The sequence below is a fragment of the Sorex fumeus genome, unplaced genomic scaffold (genome assembly GCF_029834395.1).
Source record: "Sorex fumeus unplaced genomic scaffold, SorFum_2.1 ptg000037l, whole genome shotgun sequence".
Taxonomy (NCBI): domain Eukaryota; kingdom Metazoa; phylum Chordata; class Mammalia; order Eulipotyphla; family Soricidae; genus Sorex; species Sorex fumeus.
Window position 1 is genome coordinate 27,051,201 of NW_026606094.1, and position 19,548 is coordinate 27,070,748.

The 19,548-nt window shown below is 39.6% G+C and overlaps 1 protein-coding gene across 3 annotated transcripts in view; it reads right to left on the reverse strand.

Moving 5' to 3' along the window:
- LHFPL3 (LHFPL tetraspan subfamily member 3) overlaps nt 1–19,548 on the reverse strand; it is a 609,123-nt gene that overhangs the window by 183,518 nt on the left and 406,057 nt on the right. For all 3 annotated transcript variants that reach the window (XM_056118003.1, XM_056118005.1, XM_056118004.1), the window contains exon 2: nt 1,911–2,147. In XM_056118003.1, the coding sequence (XP_055973978.1) occupies nt 1,911–2,147 (237 nt within the window). The remainder of the gene's footprint in view (nt 1–1,910; nt 2,148–19,548) is intronic.

Below are 19,548 nucleotides of genomic sequence, written 5' to 3' on the forward strand. Positions count from 1 at the left end.
GGGAAATATTCTAATACTGAATTATCCATCTCATTAAGTCTCAAGTAAGCATTCAATAAGTCACCAATAGGAGCATCAAATATATGAAGGCATGTGCTGGTACTTTAAATCTGCAATTGCTTTCTAAAGTGAATTTGTTATCTACCTTCATCGGCTGTATTAAGAAATGGCAGGCCTAAGAGGGAAGTAACTATATTGTCAGGAAGGGTCAAAACTTCTTTCCTGTGAAAGGATAGCTCAGTGTTTAGAATACTTTTGCTAAGGATGACATCTGGTAATTCACTTACCGGCAGTTCTTGGTGGAGAGAAGGCTACCAGGACCACCCCTGAGGATGAGTATGGGGCCATGTAGTGCTAGAGATGGCCTCACCCAATACCAGGCTTATGTTCTATCACTTGAGCTACTCTGCAGCCATAAAATATTTTGGATAGAATGAATGAACTAATTCAGAATGAGTAAACTAAATAAGAGAAGCAAAGGGTTTGCCCCTGACTTCTCAGTCTTGAGTCCTTGTATTTCATAGTTTATAAGCATAAACACCAATGATCTAAATATAAAGCTTGCTGCACTACCATTAAGGGTGACATTTAAGGTAGACACTAACAGACGCTTATATTTGAGGCCTGTTAAAGCAATGAAGAATTTGTATAGTTAGCAATTAGAAATAAGCTTTCATAATTCAAGGATGGATTGAACACAGTGATAAAAGGTAGAAGGGGCAAAAATGTGGCTCAGTGATAGGGTACAGGCTTTGCATATATGTGGTCTTGAGTTTAATTACCAGTTCCAAAAACGCCAAAAGATAAAATAGTTAAATGCATCCTAATCTATAACCAAAGACAATTTTATCCCAAGAAATAGAGTTAGAAATATGAAAAGAAATTACAAAAATCTTTAATAAGGAGTTGATACTTCCACTGACTTGCTCTGGTATTCCTATGCCACTCACAAATGTCTTATTTCCTATCTTAGTTTCGTTGTGTTTCAGAAAGCAATTTTTTGGGGTGGGGGTGACAGAGCTTAGTCTCTGCTAAGTATGACTCCTGGTGTTGCTCAGCCCAGCTGTTCACACCTGACAGTTCAGTGCTTGGGCCCTGGGTAAGGTGCTGCTCAGTTATAGCAGTGCTGGGAGCCAGCAGGACCATCCTCTCACTGTGAGCCATTTCCATGGCCCTGGAAAGGGAAATTTTCTTTTTGAAAAGAGACTTTTGGGCTGGAGCGATAGCACAGCGGGTAGGGCGTTTGCCTTGCATGTAGCCAACCCAGGTTCAATCCCCAGCATCCCATATGGTCCCCCGAGCACTGCCAGGAGTAATTCCTGAGTGCATGAGCCAGGAGTAGCCCCTGTGTATGACCCAGTGTGAACCTAAAAGCAAAAAAACAAAAAACAAAAAACAAAAAGAGACTTTTGACTAACTAGACAATCTATTTAAAATTGAACTAAGTAGGCAACTACTGAAATTTCTAACTATAACAGTTTGGGACCAGTAAAACAACCTTCAAGTGGGTGACCTGAATTAAAATAGAGCAATTGTGAGCAGTTTTATAGTTTTCTGAGTGATTTCTCAGGTGTTGATTTAAACATAGAAAACAGCTGAATTTATGAAGAAGTAGCAGTCTCTATTTAAACAGACAAAATGAAAGTATTGTTGTCATGAACTTAAAGAGGGAGGGAGGAAAACTGGAACAGTGTATTTGAATAATAATAATAGGCTCAGAGAGTCCATTAGTGTAAAACAGTCCATTTTAACTGTATAAACTTCCTGAGTTGAGTCTAAGAGACAGTCTGTGAATTAGACTATGAAAAATGAGGCAAATTAGAGTCACAGAGGTATCTGAGAGAAGGCATAGAGAGTATCATATTTTGTGCTTGCAGTGTTACAGTAAGAATTCCCCAAAGCAATCTTACCTTTGTTTTCTGCCTTCAATTCTTCTGCCATCAAGCTGTCTTGTCGGTTACCAAGGACAAATGCCAAAAACGAGAGGATCAGGGCATCCAAAATCCCAATAATAGCCAGGATGTATGCCCAGCGAACAGAACAAGCTCCAAGAGTGTACTTGTCTGTCTTTTCTCCACACATTCGTTTTACTTCATCGGAATCCCAGCCATCAGGGAAAATCATACAGCCAAGCACAAGGCAGGCAGCTTAAGAAAGACAAAAAGAAAAAGAAAAAGTGTTATCATCAATTTTATTTTCAGAAAACATCTACAGTTTGTCAACTCACTGTTTCATTCTAGATTTAAAGAACGGGCAATAGCACCACTGTTCCATCCGACTAATTCTTTCTGCTTAACTGCAGAGTGAAAGGGAGCTCTGGAACTGCACTGTGTAGTGAGTCTGCACATCCTGAGAAGGTATGTTGATCTATAAAACAGCAGTGAAAAATAGAATTCTGGTGTGTTTTTATGGCAAGGCTTCCATTGTAAATAGGTCATAAGGAATCATAACACTGCAGAATGACAATTCAATGCTGGCTTTGAAAAGCTATGACAGCAGCTAGATAAGGGATTAGGATAACAGGAAAAATATCAGTGTATATTGACTCTCAGTCACAGTAAAAAATAATTTCATACACTGACCTCCTATACACACACACGCACAGAAGCATCCACTGTGAAATTTTCTTGAAATTATACCTACCACATGCAATGCACTCTGTTATTTTTTATTCTATTCTCTGTTCTATTTCATATTTTAAAAGACTGAAAAATATGGCAATGGAGTGTGGCACCACAGAGCTTTTATGGAAATTCAGAAACTCAAGGAAAATACTTATTTTCTATTTTCAAAATATCTCTGAGGGAGTCATATGAACACTTTATATAAAAATATGTTACTCAGAAAATGAAAGAAGGCAAGTAAGCTATTGTTGCTATTCTCCTCACATAGAAACAATTTATGGACAAGTTATAATTGAGATAAATTCACTAGCTCTTTCCTTCCCTTTTAAATTTATTAAGTCAACACTTATTGAGTATCTCCTCTTGAGTACCAAATATGATTCTTGGATCAAGGAATATGGTACTCAGGAAAAAAAACATAGCTTTGTTAGCATAGAGCCTATGTCCTTGTCAGAAAAGAAGCAAATACAATTGAAAAAAAAAACCCCAGAAAACAAGAGCCATCATGTACATAAAGCAGTTGTAAGTTGTATTAAATATGAGGTAAAAAAGAAAGTATTTATATGGAGACTAAGAGGTGGGTCCTTCTTTAGAGTGGCAAATAGGTGAGTTCTCTTGAGAAGTTATTAAGAGGAGTATCTGAGGCATTGGACATGCAAAACTGTTAGGAAAGGTATTCCAGACAATGGCATGTGCAAAGTCCCCAAAGAAAAGAGACTGTGTTATGAATCTCATCAAGGAGATGAGAAAATGTGATGAAAAGATGATCATGCAGAGGTTGTTTCCAGGGCTAGCAATAGAAAGACTGATACCAACACTAAGATAGAATTCTATGGCTATTAGTACCAAAGAATTAAGTATTACTATCTGTTTTAGTACAAAAGGCAAAATTTAATTTTTCTTTAGGACTGAGTAAAATTCCTGCAATGGCCATTTTTCTGAATGTAACAAAAACCTGGATTTTTTTTGTTTTTTGAGCCCCACTCAGTGGTGCTCAGGGCTTACTCTTGGCTCTGTGCTCAGGGATCACTCCTGGCAGGCCTGGGGAATCATATGGGGTACCACAGATTGAACCCAGGTCAGCTGCATGTAAGGCGAGTGCCCTACCTGCTGTACTATCACTCTGGCCCCTGAAACCAGACTTTTTGAAATGCAATTAAAAAAATGTTGAGGTATCACTATTATAATAGTATCAAAATCATTGTTTTATGGTTGCAGAGGTGCTACACCAAGCCTTCCATCACTGTATCAGAATTTATTCTTGGAATTCTTTTTCTTTTTTTAAAACTGAATCACAGTGAGAAACAGTTACAAAGTTGTTCATGATTGGATTTCAGACATATAATGTTCCAACACCCGTCCCTTCACCAGTGCACATTACCCCCACCAATGTCCCCAGTTTCTCTCCCAGCCTCCCACCCCATCTGCCTCTATGGCAGACACTTTTCTTTCAGTTCTTTAGATCATGCCTTAGGGTTTGTTTCTACTGGAACTGTATAATTCCTCTCAGTGTCTTCACACTCTGTCAATGAAAGAGACCATCCAGTATTTCTCTTCATTTCTGACACTTCACTTGCATGACACCCTCCAGTTCTATCCAAGCTGTGACAAATCACAGGCTTTCATCTTTTCTTGTGGCTGAGAAGTATTGAATATTATATTGCATATACCATATTAAAAGTATATTCTCAAGAATCTAAGAGATATGGCTATTTAGAGAACTCTCAAGATGGGGTAATTATATCAGGTTTTGCCCTCTTGGAGAAAAATATCTAAGTTTTCTTAAGAAGTATAGTTTAGGTGGCCCTCAGGTGACAAGTCATGGGGATATCTCAACTTTATAAATAAATTCCACCATTTAACTCCAATTAAAATACAAATCCTATTCTTCTGAAAGTTGTGTGAATACATGTATTTTCTCTCCTCCTCTATTCAAACTTCCAATCCTTGACTGTTTTATTTTTGAAATACAAGAACTTCTAAATGTTCTAGTGTATTTAACTTAAGGTTTAAGTCACTGAAATGGTTAAACTAAAGGTTTTGTTGGTTTCTTTGGAAAGTATGATTTTTACAGTCTGTACTAATACTTGACAGCTATAATAAATTCTGCTTTCTGACATTCTATTAACCTAAACCTTATTAACCTGCACTATTTGTACAGCACCACTGAAAGCTAACAGTTGTTCCTAATCCTCTCTAAGAAGTACCTGCAAGATCCCAGGCTAATGTCTCAGTCAACCAATGATTAAGTAATTTTTTTTGGCTTTATAGCTGTTTCCAATTCTTTAAGAATTGATCATCCTGTAAGATGTAGCACCCTCTACAAAATATCACAGTACACAATATTGTGTGTACTGCACTAGGACATTTGATTAATTTGGACACACTGTTTTCTGTCCACAGGATAGAGGAAAATTAGATCCAATTGGGTTATTATCCCCAAATGGGTTTCTTATTAGAATGTCACCTTCTTCATAATTATATATTCCCTTCATTCCAGCAGCAGTTTTACCCGAAGTGTATCAGGGAACATTCTCGAATACTAAAATAAGCTGACAGGCTGGAGGTGAGCAGAGATGCATGATGAAAAGAAACTCACAATCTCAAAGTCCACTGTCACAATGTCTCTGACTTGGAATATATAATAAAGGCATCCTTGTGAGGGCATGGCTGTTGATTTCAATTTTAAACATACTCCAATTGGTGAGGAAGTGTCCCCATTCTCAAAGGAATCTCTGTGTAGGGGGCTCTGATGTCCACAAAGGGTTCTTCTGAGCTAGTATACAAACAGCTAGTAGTCCCCAGAGCCACTAATTACTCTGGTATTTTTTTTTTTGCCAATGAGCTGAATGTAACCTCTGTAAAGAAAATATCCTTAGAAAAATCCACAATTATTCTTAATTGGGTCTTTCTCCAATGGAAAAATGAAGCAAGATGAAAAACAACAACAACAACAAACAAACCTACAATCAGGGGTCTATAACTCGGGCCACATGGGCCAGCTGATATTGCTGGTCCAACTTCTTAGTCAGGACTTTTGAAGTTGTGAACGGAAGAACTGCTTATTTTTTGGACAGGAAGAGAAAGTCTAAATTCATCCTTTAAAAAGTCTACGCACTGTTGCACAAAAGCATGATAAATTGCCTGTGTTGCTGAAGCACTCAAGGGGAACTTGGTGGAGAAAAAAAAAGAAGCGGAATTCACTTAACTCTATCAATTATTCAGGCATACAGTAATTGAAGAAACTGATGCAGGCTGAGCTGCCAAACGCAGAAGGGGAACTTCCACATGAGTATTGTCATTCTAACTACCTGGAAAAGGGGTTAGAATCCTACTGCTTCTTCATCAGCATATGGGGGACAAATTGGACCTAGATATATTTGTGTAATCTCTTGGAAAGGTTTTCTATTTACACTCCAGTTTACAAATGAAAAAACTAAACAGCCGAGGATATAAAATAGAGAGGTATTGAGCCAGAGAGATATTAAAGTGGGTTAGGTGCTTGTCTTGTATATGATCCCACAAACACCACCAGGAGTGACCCCCACAGCACAGAGCCAGGAGTAAGCCCTGCGCATCATCAGGGGTGTCCTCCCCAACAACAATAAAACCAAATGAATAAAAAGATACAGAGGTGGAGAGTCTTGTGAGAAAGCAATCTGCTCATTGATAAAGCTTGGCTTCAAATCTAGCATAATTTTATGAGCATTTAGCTTGGGGGCTTGTAACACATAAGATACAATATCTTTTAAATGTGGCAGGGAGATAATTTCTTGATTAAGCGCACATCACATACCTTGCCTGGGTAGTCCCAGAGTTTATTCCCTGGCATCACATGGCTCCCCAAGTACTGCTGGGTGTGCTTCATTGCCAAACCCTAGCAACAAACCCTAACTTGATCGGAATTAACCACAATACCTTCACCACAGTGGAGAGAAGGCAATTGCCCTTGAACTTATGAATAACAGCTAGAGGAAAAACAGCATTCATAGATTGTAACAATACACTGAAGAGAAAGAATAACATTTCATTGTACAGCACAATTTGCTAATTTGCCCCAAACTGGAGGGTTTATTATCAAAGAAAATATAAATCAGAATTTGGTTCTTTAAATGCAACATAAATTTTTGTTTTGTTTTAGGGTGATGCTCAGCAATGCTCAATGGTTATTCCTGGTGGTTCCTGGGGGGACCATAGGATGTCTGAGATTGAACCTGGGTCAGCTGTGTGCAAAGCAATGCCTCACTTGCCATACTATCTTTCTAGCTCCAGCGTAGTTTTGACCTTTAGCATGTTAGGTATAACTGATGACTTTTGATAGGTATATGGAATCACACAAATACACTGAAATTACAAAGTTAATCTTACATGTCAAAATAATCACTGGTATTTCAAAGCTCACCATGCATGGGGCACACTACACAGGCATCATCTAATTTGATCCTCACAGCTCAGAGGAATATGAGAACACTACCTTCTAGTTCTGCTGACTACAAGATTTCCGTGAATTGTGGTTGGTGCCTCTGCCAGTCCAATTCCTTTCCATGGAGAAGGAGCAAGTTCCCTGATGAATATATGTATGATAGGAACTGGGTACATGAGCCCTGGTACCTGTCTCTTTGCTCAGGAGCTGTAGCCTCACAAACTCACATTCCATTCAACCTGTAGGCCAACCTGTCCCCTGGAGCGAGGGGGGGGTTCACTATGAGGGCCTGAGACGGGCTCTGAGGCCTCACCTGGGGTGTACCTGACCTTCCAGCGCTGTGGGAGAGGAGGAGGATCAATTGGACTTTGTGGTACGGGTTGGGGAGTCTCTTAGGTAGAGACCTGAAGCCACGTTCTTCCACCTAACCCTCTTGCTACCTTCTGTTTTCTCAGTCGTTTGTGAGCTCAGAGAGGCTGAGGTCTAAGAAGCTTGTGCCTGTGCCTCCCGGCTGTTACGGGCACTCTCCTCTGTGCTGCAGATGGCTGCCCGCTGGCTGTTTGCTCATACAGGTGCAATGAGTCAAGAGGCTAGTGCTCCCTCTGGCCTCTTCTGTTTTTTTTTCCTCTTTTTTGGGTCACACTCTGTGTTGCACAGGGATTACTCCTGGCTCATGCACTCAGGAATAACTTCTAGTGGTGCTCCCATATGGGATGCTGGGAATCGAACCCGGGTGGGCCACGTGCAAGGCAAACGCCCTACCTTCTGTGCTATCGCTCTAGCACCTTCTTGCCTCTCCTTATAAGTCCACCTATCTCATCACGAGGGCCCCCGCTCCTACCCTGATTATCGCCCAAAGGCCCCACCTCCTCATATATCACTCTGGGATTAGAGTTTTCAACATGGGAATTTTGGGGGGGAAGGCATCTCCCAAGTGGTGCTCAGGGAATCGAGGGATCTGTCTGGTAAATATAGGCCAACCTGTCCCCTGGTGGGGGGTTCACTACGAGGGCCTGAGATAGTGATGCTGTTCAGCCCCTGCATTGTGCGGATTGCCTGGGCAACCCCAAGCTCTGGGGCCTCCACACCTGTGTCTGGCAATGCTCAGAGGACAATCGTGAGAGCCAGGATTGAAGAGGCAGGCTGAATTAGATCCTGTAGTATCTCTTTATCCCCACAACATATACATTTTGAAGGTCACAAATATTCAGTTCATTGCAGAGAGAAATAGTTGCCATTCATGAATTCTTCAAAAGCCCCAGCCTTTGACTTTCCTTTTTTCACATGAGAGAGCAAGAGCAGGCAAAGAAATTTCAAATAGCTGGTTCAAGTCACACAAAGTGAACAAATGGCAGCATCTGAATCTAGACAATTTAGCTTCGGAATAAATGTTTTTAACACTATCTACATGCTATTATCCTCCACTTATCTACAACACAGTTGCATGTAAAATCACTTTAGGATATTGGTTTTCATACTAAGAACACTTGCAGAATCTTGGCAGTGCCTAACATGTTTATAATTAGACATTTATTCTGAGTACAAGAGCGAGTACTACAGTGATGCCTTGAAACTGTTAGCTTTTCTAGCTTTTCTATGTATAAATATTTCTTTTGTTTATACCAGTATTTTACTTAATCAGAATTCCATCGTATATGTACTGCCAAGAACATTAGAGTAGTTATAAATTCTAAATGCACGAATTGAGAATTAATGAGGTTTTATTGTATAAATATGAGTATATTTGAGTTTTATGCATTTCACAAAAAAAAAGCATCCTTTTCCACAGCTGCCCTCCGCTTGATATCTGACGCTGACAACGTGTTAGCCAAATATTTTGCGGGAGTTGCTCTTCCTGGCAATGATCAGTGCTACCAGGACTATACTTGATGGTACCTGGTGAGGGGCAGTGCTAGGAGTGAGTCTAGGCCAGGTTGGAGCTATCTCCTGGCCTGAGGTACTCATTTTTTAAAATACTCCTAAAAGGCAACTCTTCCTCAAGTTTACACACATACATACACATATATGTGCATGCATGTGTTTATGCATATGAATATTATATCTACCTTATTCATTTATAACTGATTACTTGTTTATAGAAGTTTATGTTTCAAGTGAAAATAAAGATATGAATCAATTAGGTTCTCTTTTAGTGTTTGTGAAATACATTTTAATTTTGAAAATTTCAAAATTTTCACACTCAGTATATTTTGGCAGGTGGGGGACATGCCCCATAGTGCTCAGGGACTACTCCTGTCAGGGATTCGGGGGACATATGAGGTGCTGGCGACTGAGTGCAGGGGATATGTGGTGCTGTACAAGGCAGGAGCTTTACCGGCTGTATATCTCTCCAGCTCTTGTAGCAAGTGTTTTAGTAAACATTTTGGCAGACTCAAAATGGAATGTTCTGGCAGGTCACAAATACATCTGAGTTTTGTAGGACAGCACCTGTCTGAGGCCACATTTTTTTACATGCTAGAATCTAGCTTTCATTTTAGCCACTGTCACTGTCACTGTCCTCCCGTTGTTCATCTATTTGCTCCAGCGGACACCAATAACATCTCACAACAAATTGTAAGACTTGTTGTTACTATTTTTGCCATATCAAATACATCATGGGTAGCTTGCTGTGCTTTGCTGTGCGGGCGAGATATCCCAGTAGCTTGCCGGGCTCTCCAAGAGGGGCGGAGGAATTAAACCCGGGTCGGCCATGTGCAAGGCAAACACCCTACCCGCTCCATGAAAGTATTTCATGGTATTTGCCTCCTTGTGCAAAGCTATTTTATAAGTAAAATAGGTCTAGATCTAGGTCTAGATCAGCAAACCCCTCCCTCGAAGGAGTATGAATGTGTGTGTGTATGTGTGTGTGTGTGTGTGTGTGTGTGTGTGTGCGCGCACACGTGTGCATGCATGCAGGCACCCTGAAATAATCCAGAATTTTTTTTTTGTGGTGGTGGGGGTGGAGTACCATACAGTGTAGTTGCTTTAGGTACAACAGGGGCACTTTCTGTTTGTTTTGTTGAAGAAGGTTGATTTTCAGGGGGCTGGTGAGAAATTCTTCACTTGGAAATGGGGCAGTAGGCCAAATAGATTTCAGAAACTCTGGTCTGGATTCTTGAGTGGTTACCTGCCATTTGCCTTCTATTACTCATTTTCAAAAATAGATTTGTATTCACCCATGCATTTCTATAACACATAATCCGGGACATAACTGAGCTTATAGAAATAATTTAGGAGTGGATTCTATATCTTCTATGCAGCAGAGAGGATAGAGGGTGACAACCTTATACCCGGCTCACAGTCTGGGACTTCTGAAATGGCACAGTTAGCTGCAGTTAGACAAAGTCAGTCTCGGGTCAATCTAACTACCAGCATCTCATTTCTCACTGCAAGTAGTGACCTTGGAACAACTGAATTTCTTCTCCAGGAGGACAAACTTTCTCAAGCCTGCTAGACCCCAGGGGGATACAGTGCCCATTTCTAGATGCTCTCTTAAAACAGAACTTGGCACTAATACAGCATTAGTGCGGGGAACTTTCCTTCCACAAAGCTTGATAACTGTTTTACTCTCCAGACTTAACAGTTTAATACTTTAGAAATTTCAAATGCCAAAAATTAATTGTTCCAAGAAACTGTGGAAAAATATTGTATGGAGCGATAGCGCAGCGGTAGGGCGTTTGCCGTCCTCCGCCCCTCTCAGAGAGCCCGGCAAGCTACCGACAGTATCTTGCCCGCACGGCAAAGCCTGGCAAGCTACCCATGATGTATTCGATATGCCAAACACAGTAACAACAAGTCTTGCAATGGAGACGTTACTGCGCCCGCTCAAGCAAATTGACGAATAACGGGAGGACAGTGCTACAGACAGTGCTACTTAAAGGTCAAAGTGCAATCAAGCTGGAGAAAGATAAGTGCTTTTCCAACCTTCTTTCATAAAGATCATAAGTACAAATTTGAGGCAAACACCATAAAAATTACTTTATTAGACATGAAGCCACTGTTATTTACAGTTATTCTTAGCTGAGTTTCCAGATTCATCCCCACCCCTAGGCTAATGTTTGGTTGTTGTAGTTCTCATTTCATATGCACAATATAGATGGCTCCATCATTTAGATTTATACACATATCCCATTTCTACACCACGGATATGCTTATGGCCTCTGATCCTTACTAATTACTTACTGTGCCTCTCTTCTTATTAACTGTCCTTCTTGGTATCTTTCCTTCCCTGTACTTGTAATTTCTATGCTCAAGGGTTAACGGTAATCTGGGTATCCCCTTGAGATCATGCATTCCTTTTTCCTGTTATTCTTTTATATGCCACAGATTAGTTAGATCATCCCAGTATTTGTCCTTCTTACTTCACTTTACATTATATCCTCCTGTTTGATACTGTCCTGTCCTGTCCTGTCCTCCTGTTGTTCATTGATTTGCTTGAGCGGGCCCAGTAGTGTCTCCATTGGAGACTTTGTTGTTACTGTGTTTGGCATATCAAATACAACACGGGTAGCTTGCCAGGCTCTGCCGTGCGGGCAAGATACTCTCGGTAGTTTGCCGGGCTCTACGAGAGGGGCGGAGGGCCTGTTCGATACAAGAGGCAAATGCTTTTAAACAAATTCCTAGTTTATAGCTTTTCAATCTATCCTCCCCCCACCCAAACTTGATCCTAACACAGTTTAAGAACAGTTGCACAGGCCCAAAAGAGACAATATAGTGGGTAAGGTGCTTGCCTTGCATGCAGCTGACTCACGTTCAATCCTTGGCATCTCATATGGTCCCCTGAACCCTTCCAGGAGTGATTCCTGAGGACTGCTGGGTATGACCCCCAAAATTGCTGCATAAAGTATGGAGTACTATCAATCTCAGCATGGAGGGTTTATAAAATCATTTATGACAGACACTGTCTAGATCAGAGGATCCCAAATTTATTTGATCTTTTCAGAAAAAACACCCTCCCCCGCTCCGGAATCTACCTTTACTGCAAACAAAGAGAATCTCCTCTCCCTTCCCGTAATTGCACCCCCACACCCTCAAACCACCACCTTCTTGGGGGTGGCACTGCTCACTCTGAATTATTTCCATGTATCAAAATGGCAGAGTGACACCAGTTTGGGACAATAAATCTTTCCAGCTGACTGTTCCATACATCTATTCTTTTGCTATTTATTTTAGGGCTTTTTTTTGGGGGGGGAGGGGTATGCCCAGCAGTGCTTGGGGGTAACTACTAGCTCTACATGCAGAAATTTCTCCTGGCAGTGCTCAAGAAACCATATTGGAATGCTGAGAATCAAAGTCCAGTTGGCGAATACCCACTCACTGTACTATAACTCTGGCCTTATTCTCTTCGTCTTTAGTGTCATTTTCCTCCTCCAAATCTCTTGGTCCTTTGGTCCAGATTAAGATTATGTAGACCCAGAAAGAACAGATTTCTTACATCTACAATAGAAACTGCTAAGGAAAAGACAACTGTGGTAAATTGTTTGAAGTCTTTCTTTTTTCTTTATTGCTTCCATTCCCCATAAAAATTTTTCTCAAAAAGGCTTTTTAGAATTATATTCTTTTTGCTGTTCCTTCAAAACAACTTAAGGCTTTGAAATATAAACAATTTGAGACATGTCAGGCAACTTATGGAGAATATTGCTGCTTTAGAAAAAGAAACTGTTTCAAGAGACACTGAACAGGGATTGGTGGCAGGCATCAAAAAAGGTTTAGGACAAAACAAGGTCAAGAAAAGGTGAAAGAAGTCAGTGTGTGTTAAATGTTCTGTCAAAAGATTTTCACACATTTTCTAGCTTCACTTTCTAAAAGCAGTAGTCAAAAGTGTGTAGATGAACCTTGACCAGTAAGACATTCGAAGAACAATGCTTGAACTAGAACAATGCCTTCTCGTGACTAAGACTTTACCTGCAGATAAAACACCCAGAAGGAGGTTTTGCTTTGAACACAGGAGCCAGAGTGCCCCAGGGGGCTGAAACGGAAGTTCTGGAGTGTGGACAAAGAGCTTTTGCTTAACCCCTGCACATTCTCTCCTGCCCCGTGACTTCACATCTTAACTACTTACTGAATTAATCTATTTGCCTAGAATGGGCAGTATCTTTCTTGATGTAAACTAATAAATAGCTGTGATCCAAGCTTAACATTTCAGAATGGAAAGGAACAGTGATGATCTTGAGCGTTGGTTGGCAAATAAAAAACCGAGTACACATTCTCCACATTACAATACTGCCACATCCCCTTTCCAAGGTACTGCAATTCTTTAAAGAGAAATTAATTCTTATATATAAGAAAAAGTCATTTGGGACATAGTGTGTTATTTTTTAAAAAAAATCAAGTCAGACACAAACTATAGTAAACATTTTCTTGTTGTAATGTGAATCAATTTTCCATTGTGACTGCAGCAAATTACTACAAACTTTAGTTCTTAAAATAGTACAAGTATTTTATAAATCAGATATGGCCCACAGCCCATATCAAATATTATTTTCTGAAGGCTTTTCAGAAAAGCAACTTTTCTGACTTTCTTGCCTTTTCTGACTTCTAAAAATTGCCCACTTTCCTTAGCTCACGCTTCCTTCCAATTTTCAAAGCCAACAATGGCAAATAGAGCCCCCATTAACAATTTAAAAAAAATTTTTTTTTGACTCACCGTGAGCTAGAGCATTACAAAGCTATTCCTGATTGGGTTTCAGTCATTCAGTGTTTCAACAACCATCCCTCCATCAGTGTAATGTCCCAGCACCAATGTCCCCAGTTTTACTCTTACACCCTCAAATCACCTCCCACCCTCACCTGCCTATGGCAGGCACTTCCTCCCTTCCCCCCCCCCTCTCTTTCTATTTCTCTTTTCCCCCTTTCATTTTAGGTATTATGGCTTAGCAATATAGATGCTGAAAGGTTATCATGTATACCTAACCCTAACCCTAACCCTAACCCTAACCCTAACCCTAACCCTAACCCTAACCCTAACCCTACCTGCTGTGCTATCGCTCTAGCCCATTCTTAAGTACTAAGGTGCTCAATTTGTGGGCTCAGCCTTTGCACTTCTAAACCTACGAAGTGCAGCAACAAGTTCAAAATGTAGCTGTCAGATTTAGTTATGTATCTAGTATATAGAATAAGCTCAACAATTCACTTTTAACCCATGATTGCCATGTTATCAGGAGTGATCCCTGGATAATTAGTGGCATTGTGGTTGTTATTTTATTTGGGGGCCATATCTGGTGGTGCTCAGGTCTCACTACTGGTGGTGCTTGTGGAGTGAATGGGGTCTGGCTGCACATTAGGCAAGCATGGTAACCCTAAACTGTCTCTCCAGCCTCTGGTATTGTTATTCTTATATGAAACCAGTCATTATTTAGGTTCAGAATCTCTAGTGAGATTAAGTAGTTAGAGCCAAAATTTAAAAAAAAATTGTCAGGAAACGCAGAACAAAAAGTAGCAGTGCTTTTGTTCTCCTAAACTAACCCAAGATTTAAAAAAAATAGTTAATGTTATTGAACAGTGTCAGAAAGAGTATCATATAAATCAACTCATTTAAACCTTCTGACACCCTGGGGCTAAAGAAATTGTACAAAAATTAAGGCAATTGTCTAGTATGTGGCTGCAACCCTGATTACTCCTGTCATCACGTATGCTCCCCACTCCCCACCTCACTGGTAGTAATCAAGTGCAGAATTGACTCTTGAGGTTGTCTTCTGTTCTATCTATTAATCATTATCTAATTATGGAGCTTAAGTTTTACTATTTTGGGAAACTACTGAGCTATTAGACTTAGAATATATATAAACACGAACATAAAAGAAATGAAATTAATCAAAGACCTGGTGAGACTGATGCAGATAATTTGACAAATGACTGTAGCTTAAATAGTCAACAATTGAAGTCCCAGTAGTTTGGGAATATGCAAATATTGTGTTCACTGACTAATATTTCTATTGAAATACATGGTTAGAAGACCATTACTGAGAAACGGTCTTGTGATAAAATAATACGTGAGTTCTTGTGAATTTCAAGAAATGGACCAACTTATCTAAAAATACTGGCATTTTGAGTTGTCAAAATGACATTCCTAGAAAAAAAATCTGGCAGAAAAATTCTAGTAAACTAAAAATGCAGGAACGTCATTGATTTTTGTTGTTGTTGTGAACTTTAGAGCAATATATTCCCAGCTAAGGGAGTTCCTGTCAGTGACTGATGAGAGACTTAAAAGATACCATTTTTTGGGGGAATGACCAGCAATTAAGCAATTAACATATTCTTGGCAATTCAGTCAGGCAACTATTTTCTATGTCTTGGGTCTAGGGACATGAGTGATTAAGACAAAAATACTCTCTTTTCTCAAGGGATTTACAATCTAGAAAGGTATCCAATTTATTTGCTGTAATGAGTAATCTAATGGAGAACAAAAAAAGAAAAGCATAGGCTACTGAGTGTTTTAAATATATAATGTTAAACCTCCAATCTATACTTTGGAATCTCAAATTTTATTGAAGGGGAAAGTTTAAGATTTTTAGTATAAGGTCATTATTCTTTTCACCAGAACCAAGATGTGAAGGGGACTAGGGCTTAGAGAACTAAGAGGAGAAAAATAACAGTATACACATGTATCTGTGTGGAGGGGTATGGTTATTAAGTTGTAGACTATGAATGTTAAGATATAAATATTAAGAAGGCAATCAGTTAACGTAATCTGTTAAGAAGGTAATTATGCTGGTATAAGCATCAAAATTGAACTACCCATCAGATTTTAGAATAAAAACGTAAGATTTTAGGATAAAAAAGTTTGTGTGTGTTTGTGAGAGAGAGAGGGACAGAAAGAGAAAGAGGGAGAGAATATGAATAAATCTAACCCAGGGCCTCTACCTGCAAAGCATGTACTCCACCACTGAACTCTATTCCTATCCTCCCTTTAACAGGAGATGAGTCTGTTTTCCAAACAATTTCAAGCTGAGAAGGTCTGGGTATGCCCGTTACATTATAGGACTGAATCTCAAGATTTCTTATCAGTTGGGCTATAGGTTGTTCATATCTTCTAATCAACTAACAATTTTATTCCCTTTTAAAGAGTCCCAAAACAACAAAAAATATATTACTACTTGCTTATTTGGGGTGAGGATATTCATACCTTTCTTTTCAGTGCTAGATCCTTGAATGCTGCCTAGAAATGTCAAAAACTCTCCACTGTTATTCCATAATCTCTCCAGCCTCCCCACACTTCCTCCCTGCCAAGTAACTGATCTTCCAATTCTATTGCATTGATCTGAGTGGTTTCTGTTTGTTTGGTCTGAGTATTTTTTTTTTTTTGCTTTTTGGGTCACAATCAGCGATGCACAGGGGTTACTTCTGGTTCATGCACTCAGGAATTACTCCTGGCTGTGCTCGGGGGACCATATGGGATACTGGGAATTGAACCCAGGTTGGGCCACATGCAAGGCAAACACCCTATCTGCTGTGCTATCACTCCAGGCCCAGTCTGAGTATTTTTATTCCAGTACCACACTATTTATTTTGGTTGCTTTAACATTGTAGAATAGTGTGAAGTCAGGGATGTGAAGTCAGGGAATGTGATGTCTCCTGTATTTTCCCCCCTAAAGGATTGATTTGGCTATTTGGGTATTTTGTGGTTTTATACACATTTCTATAATGTGTGTTCTAATTTTCTTGAAGAATGCTACTGGAGGTGTGTGTGTGTGTGTGTGTGTGTGTGTGTGTGTGTGTGTGTGTTGATGGGGAGCAGGGGGACGGTGTGAGGGGAGGCACACTGACACTGCTCTGAACTACTCCCATTCTATGCTCAGGAGACCATGTGGTGGCAGGGACTAAACCCGGACCCCCTGCGTGTGAAACATGCGCTCAGTTCTCTCTACATTTGTTAATGAAATCTTGATAGGGATTGCTTTGGTTGGTATAATGTTTTGGGTAGGATGGTCATTTTACTTATCTATTTATTATAACCTTTTTTTCCCTAGTGGTGTCAGGAATCAAATCCTCACAAATATAAGGCAAGGCTCTGCTGCTGAACTAGTAGTAGTCAGCGTTAGTCACTTAAACAATGTTAATTCTTCAAACAGCATTTCAGTTCTGTAGGTCACACATGACCATGAAGTTTTCACATCTGCAGATAGTTTTATTCTTCCTGGGGGTTTATTCTTCTCAGCTTGATGTATTCTAAATATAACACAATATTTTTGTTTGTTTCATTGGTTTTTAGTGAACTGGCTGTTTAGATAACCTACAGCTTCTGATTCTCCCTGACTAAAGAATCTGTAGTCTGGGAAATGGTTTGCTGGAGTGAATTAAGCCTAATGGAGCATAAACTTAAGTCTCCATCCATCTGCTCTCAGGGACATTGATATACTGGGTTTGACTTGAGGTGGTACTTAAGATGCGGTTGAGTGATGATGCAGTTGCTTCTGTGGCATCTAGGATGTTGAATGCCTGGTGTCAAATAGAAAATGAAGAACTAAAGCCACTTTCCATGATTTCATCATCATGCATGGAAGGTCCAGAACATTGGTCAGCATCAAACACTAGTTAGCTGGACATCAGATATTTTCAGTGTTTTTTAACCTCTTTATGCCTTTATGTGTCTTGGTAAAAATCATAGGTACAATGATTACTCCTTTTGCACCTCCCTTAGAATCACCATTGCTACTCTTATTAGTGTTTTTTTTTTTAATTTGGTTTAGATTTTGGGCCACACATATGGTATTCAGGGATTAGTCCTGACTCTATGCTCAGGAATTATTCCTGGCAGTGCTTGGGGGACAATATGCAGTGCTGGGGATCAAACCTGAATTGGCCATATGTAAGGCAAATGCCTCTATCAGCTGTACTTTATTTCTGGTCTTAACCAGTGGGTTTGTAAAGACCGCACCAAGAATGAGAATCATGACTAGTCAGTACTTGTGGAATGATATTAATATCAGGGCATGCCTTTGAAATATTATGACTCAGACAAATATCTCCTTTACGTGACAAATGATACACCAAAAGGGGAGAAAAGTATTATCCCCGAATTAAAGCTTGGAAGCAGTTCAAAACATCCCACAAATTTTAGTGGAAGCAGAATTCAGTGATGTAGTGATAAATAATTACCAACTAACTCTCTTATAAACAGCAAAGAAACAAACTCTCCTATCGTTTATGGCTTTTATAAACAGAATTGCTTTGTAATGTTTGACAATTTCCAAGGTAAAAACTCCAATAACCCCTTTCAAACTATCAAGATGATGTCACCAAATATGGGTTAAGGAACACATGAGAGTGAGTAAAAACTATTTCCTGGGTACCACTGAAGGGAGAAGTAAGGTAGAAGAGAGAGATTATAACAGCCTAAAAATATCTTTATGGAGTTCTGGAAGAATTGACAAAGAAACTACCTTGAGGGAGGACACTGTTCATTTTTATGTGTTAATAGACAAAAGGTAGGCGGAATTATAGGTGTGGAGGCAGGAAAGTGAGATTTAGCAGAATTGAAAACAATTAGCACTTCTAAATTAACTAGGCAAAACACCTTGAGAGAGCTGATCAAGTTAGTGAAGAAGGAATCCCCCATGTAAGAACTTCAAGTTATCTAAATGGATGAACAAACAGCTGAAGAAATTAAAAGCCAACTGCTCTTCTTAGACCTATCAGGGGAGAGAAGTACAGGGCAAAGCTCCATGTCCTAAAGGGCAGAGACAGACAGGTGTACATAGAGAGTAACAGCATATCAGAGCAGAAAGTCAGGATTAGAAATCTCCTTGGGAACTAGAGCTTGAAAAGGAAAATTTAAACTTTAATTGACAAATTGCTGGAGGATGGATGTCTGACTTAAAAATACCAGGGGGCCCTAAAGGATAGCCTCCACATTTCTCTGGTTTTAACCTCCTTGGAATTCTGTCAGGTCCTTCCAGTGAAGGGTAGAGGAAAACATCTCCTGGTGCTTCTAGCAGAAGAGGAGAAGAAAGGACCATTCTGAAATATGCCAGACCATTGTTTTCCTGAACATGGCTTGTCCTCAAGGAAAACTATCTATTGGGGTTATCAAACTTTAATCAGTCAGTCAGGGGGAGGGAAACTAATTCGGTTCAGCTCTCTAACTATCCTGTTCCACTCAAGGCTGAGTGATAAACTGAGAAGCGATTGTTGAAAAAAAAAGTAGAGGAAAAAAACCAAAAAGCAGGTAATATGTTAAATAGTATACCTAAGATAAATGAAAGGGATAGCACAAAGATAAATGTGAAATCTGAACTTCCTTATCCAAATACGTTATCACATACTAGACAAAATTCAACTATAAGTTAACAAGAATCACAATAAAAATAAAGTGACAAAGAAAGAGTGAAAATAAGGCTCTATACAAAGATAAACCTTGTTAGTGCAAAACAAAGAGCAGTACCAGAGAATTCAAAGTCAAAAGTATTAAAAAAACCCTATCAAAATAAAAAGTATTGTATGAAACAAAGAAATTGATATACTGACAAGAGTACACCCATGAGAAAAATAGTCTTTATGCAC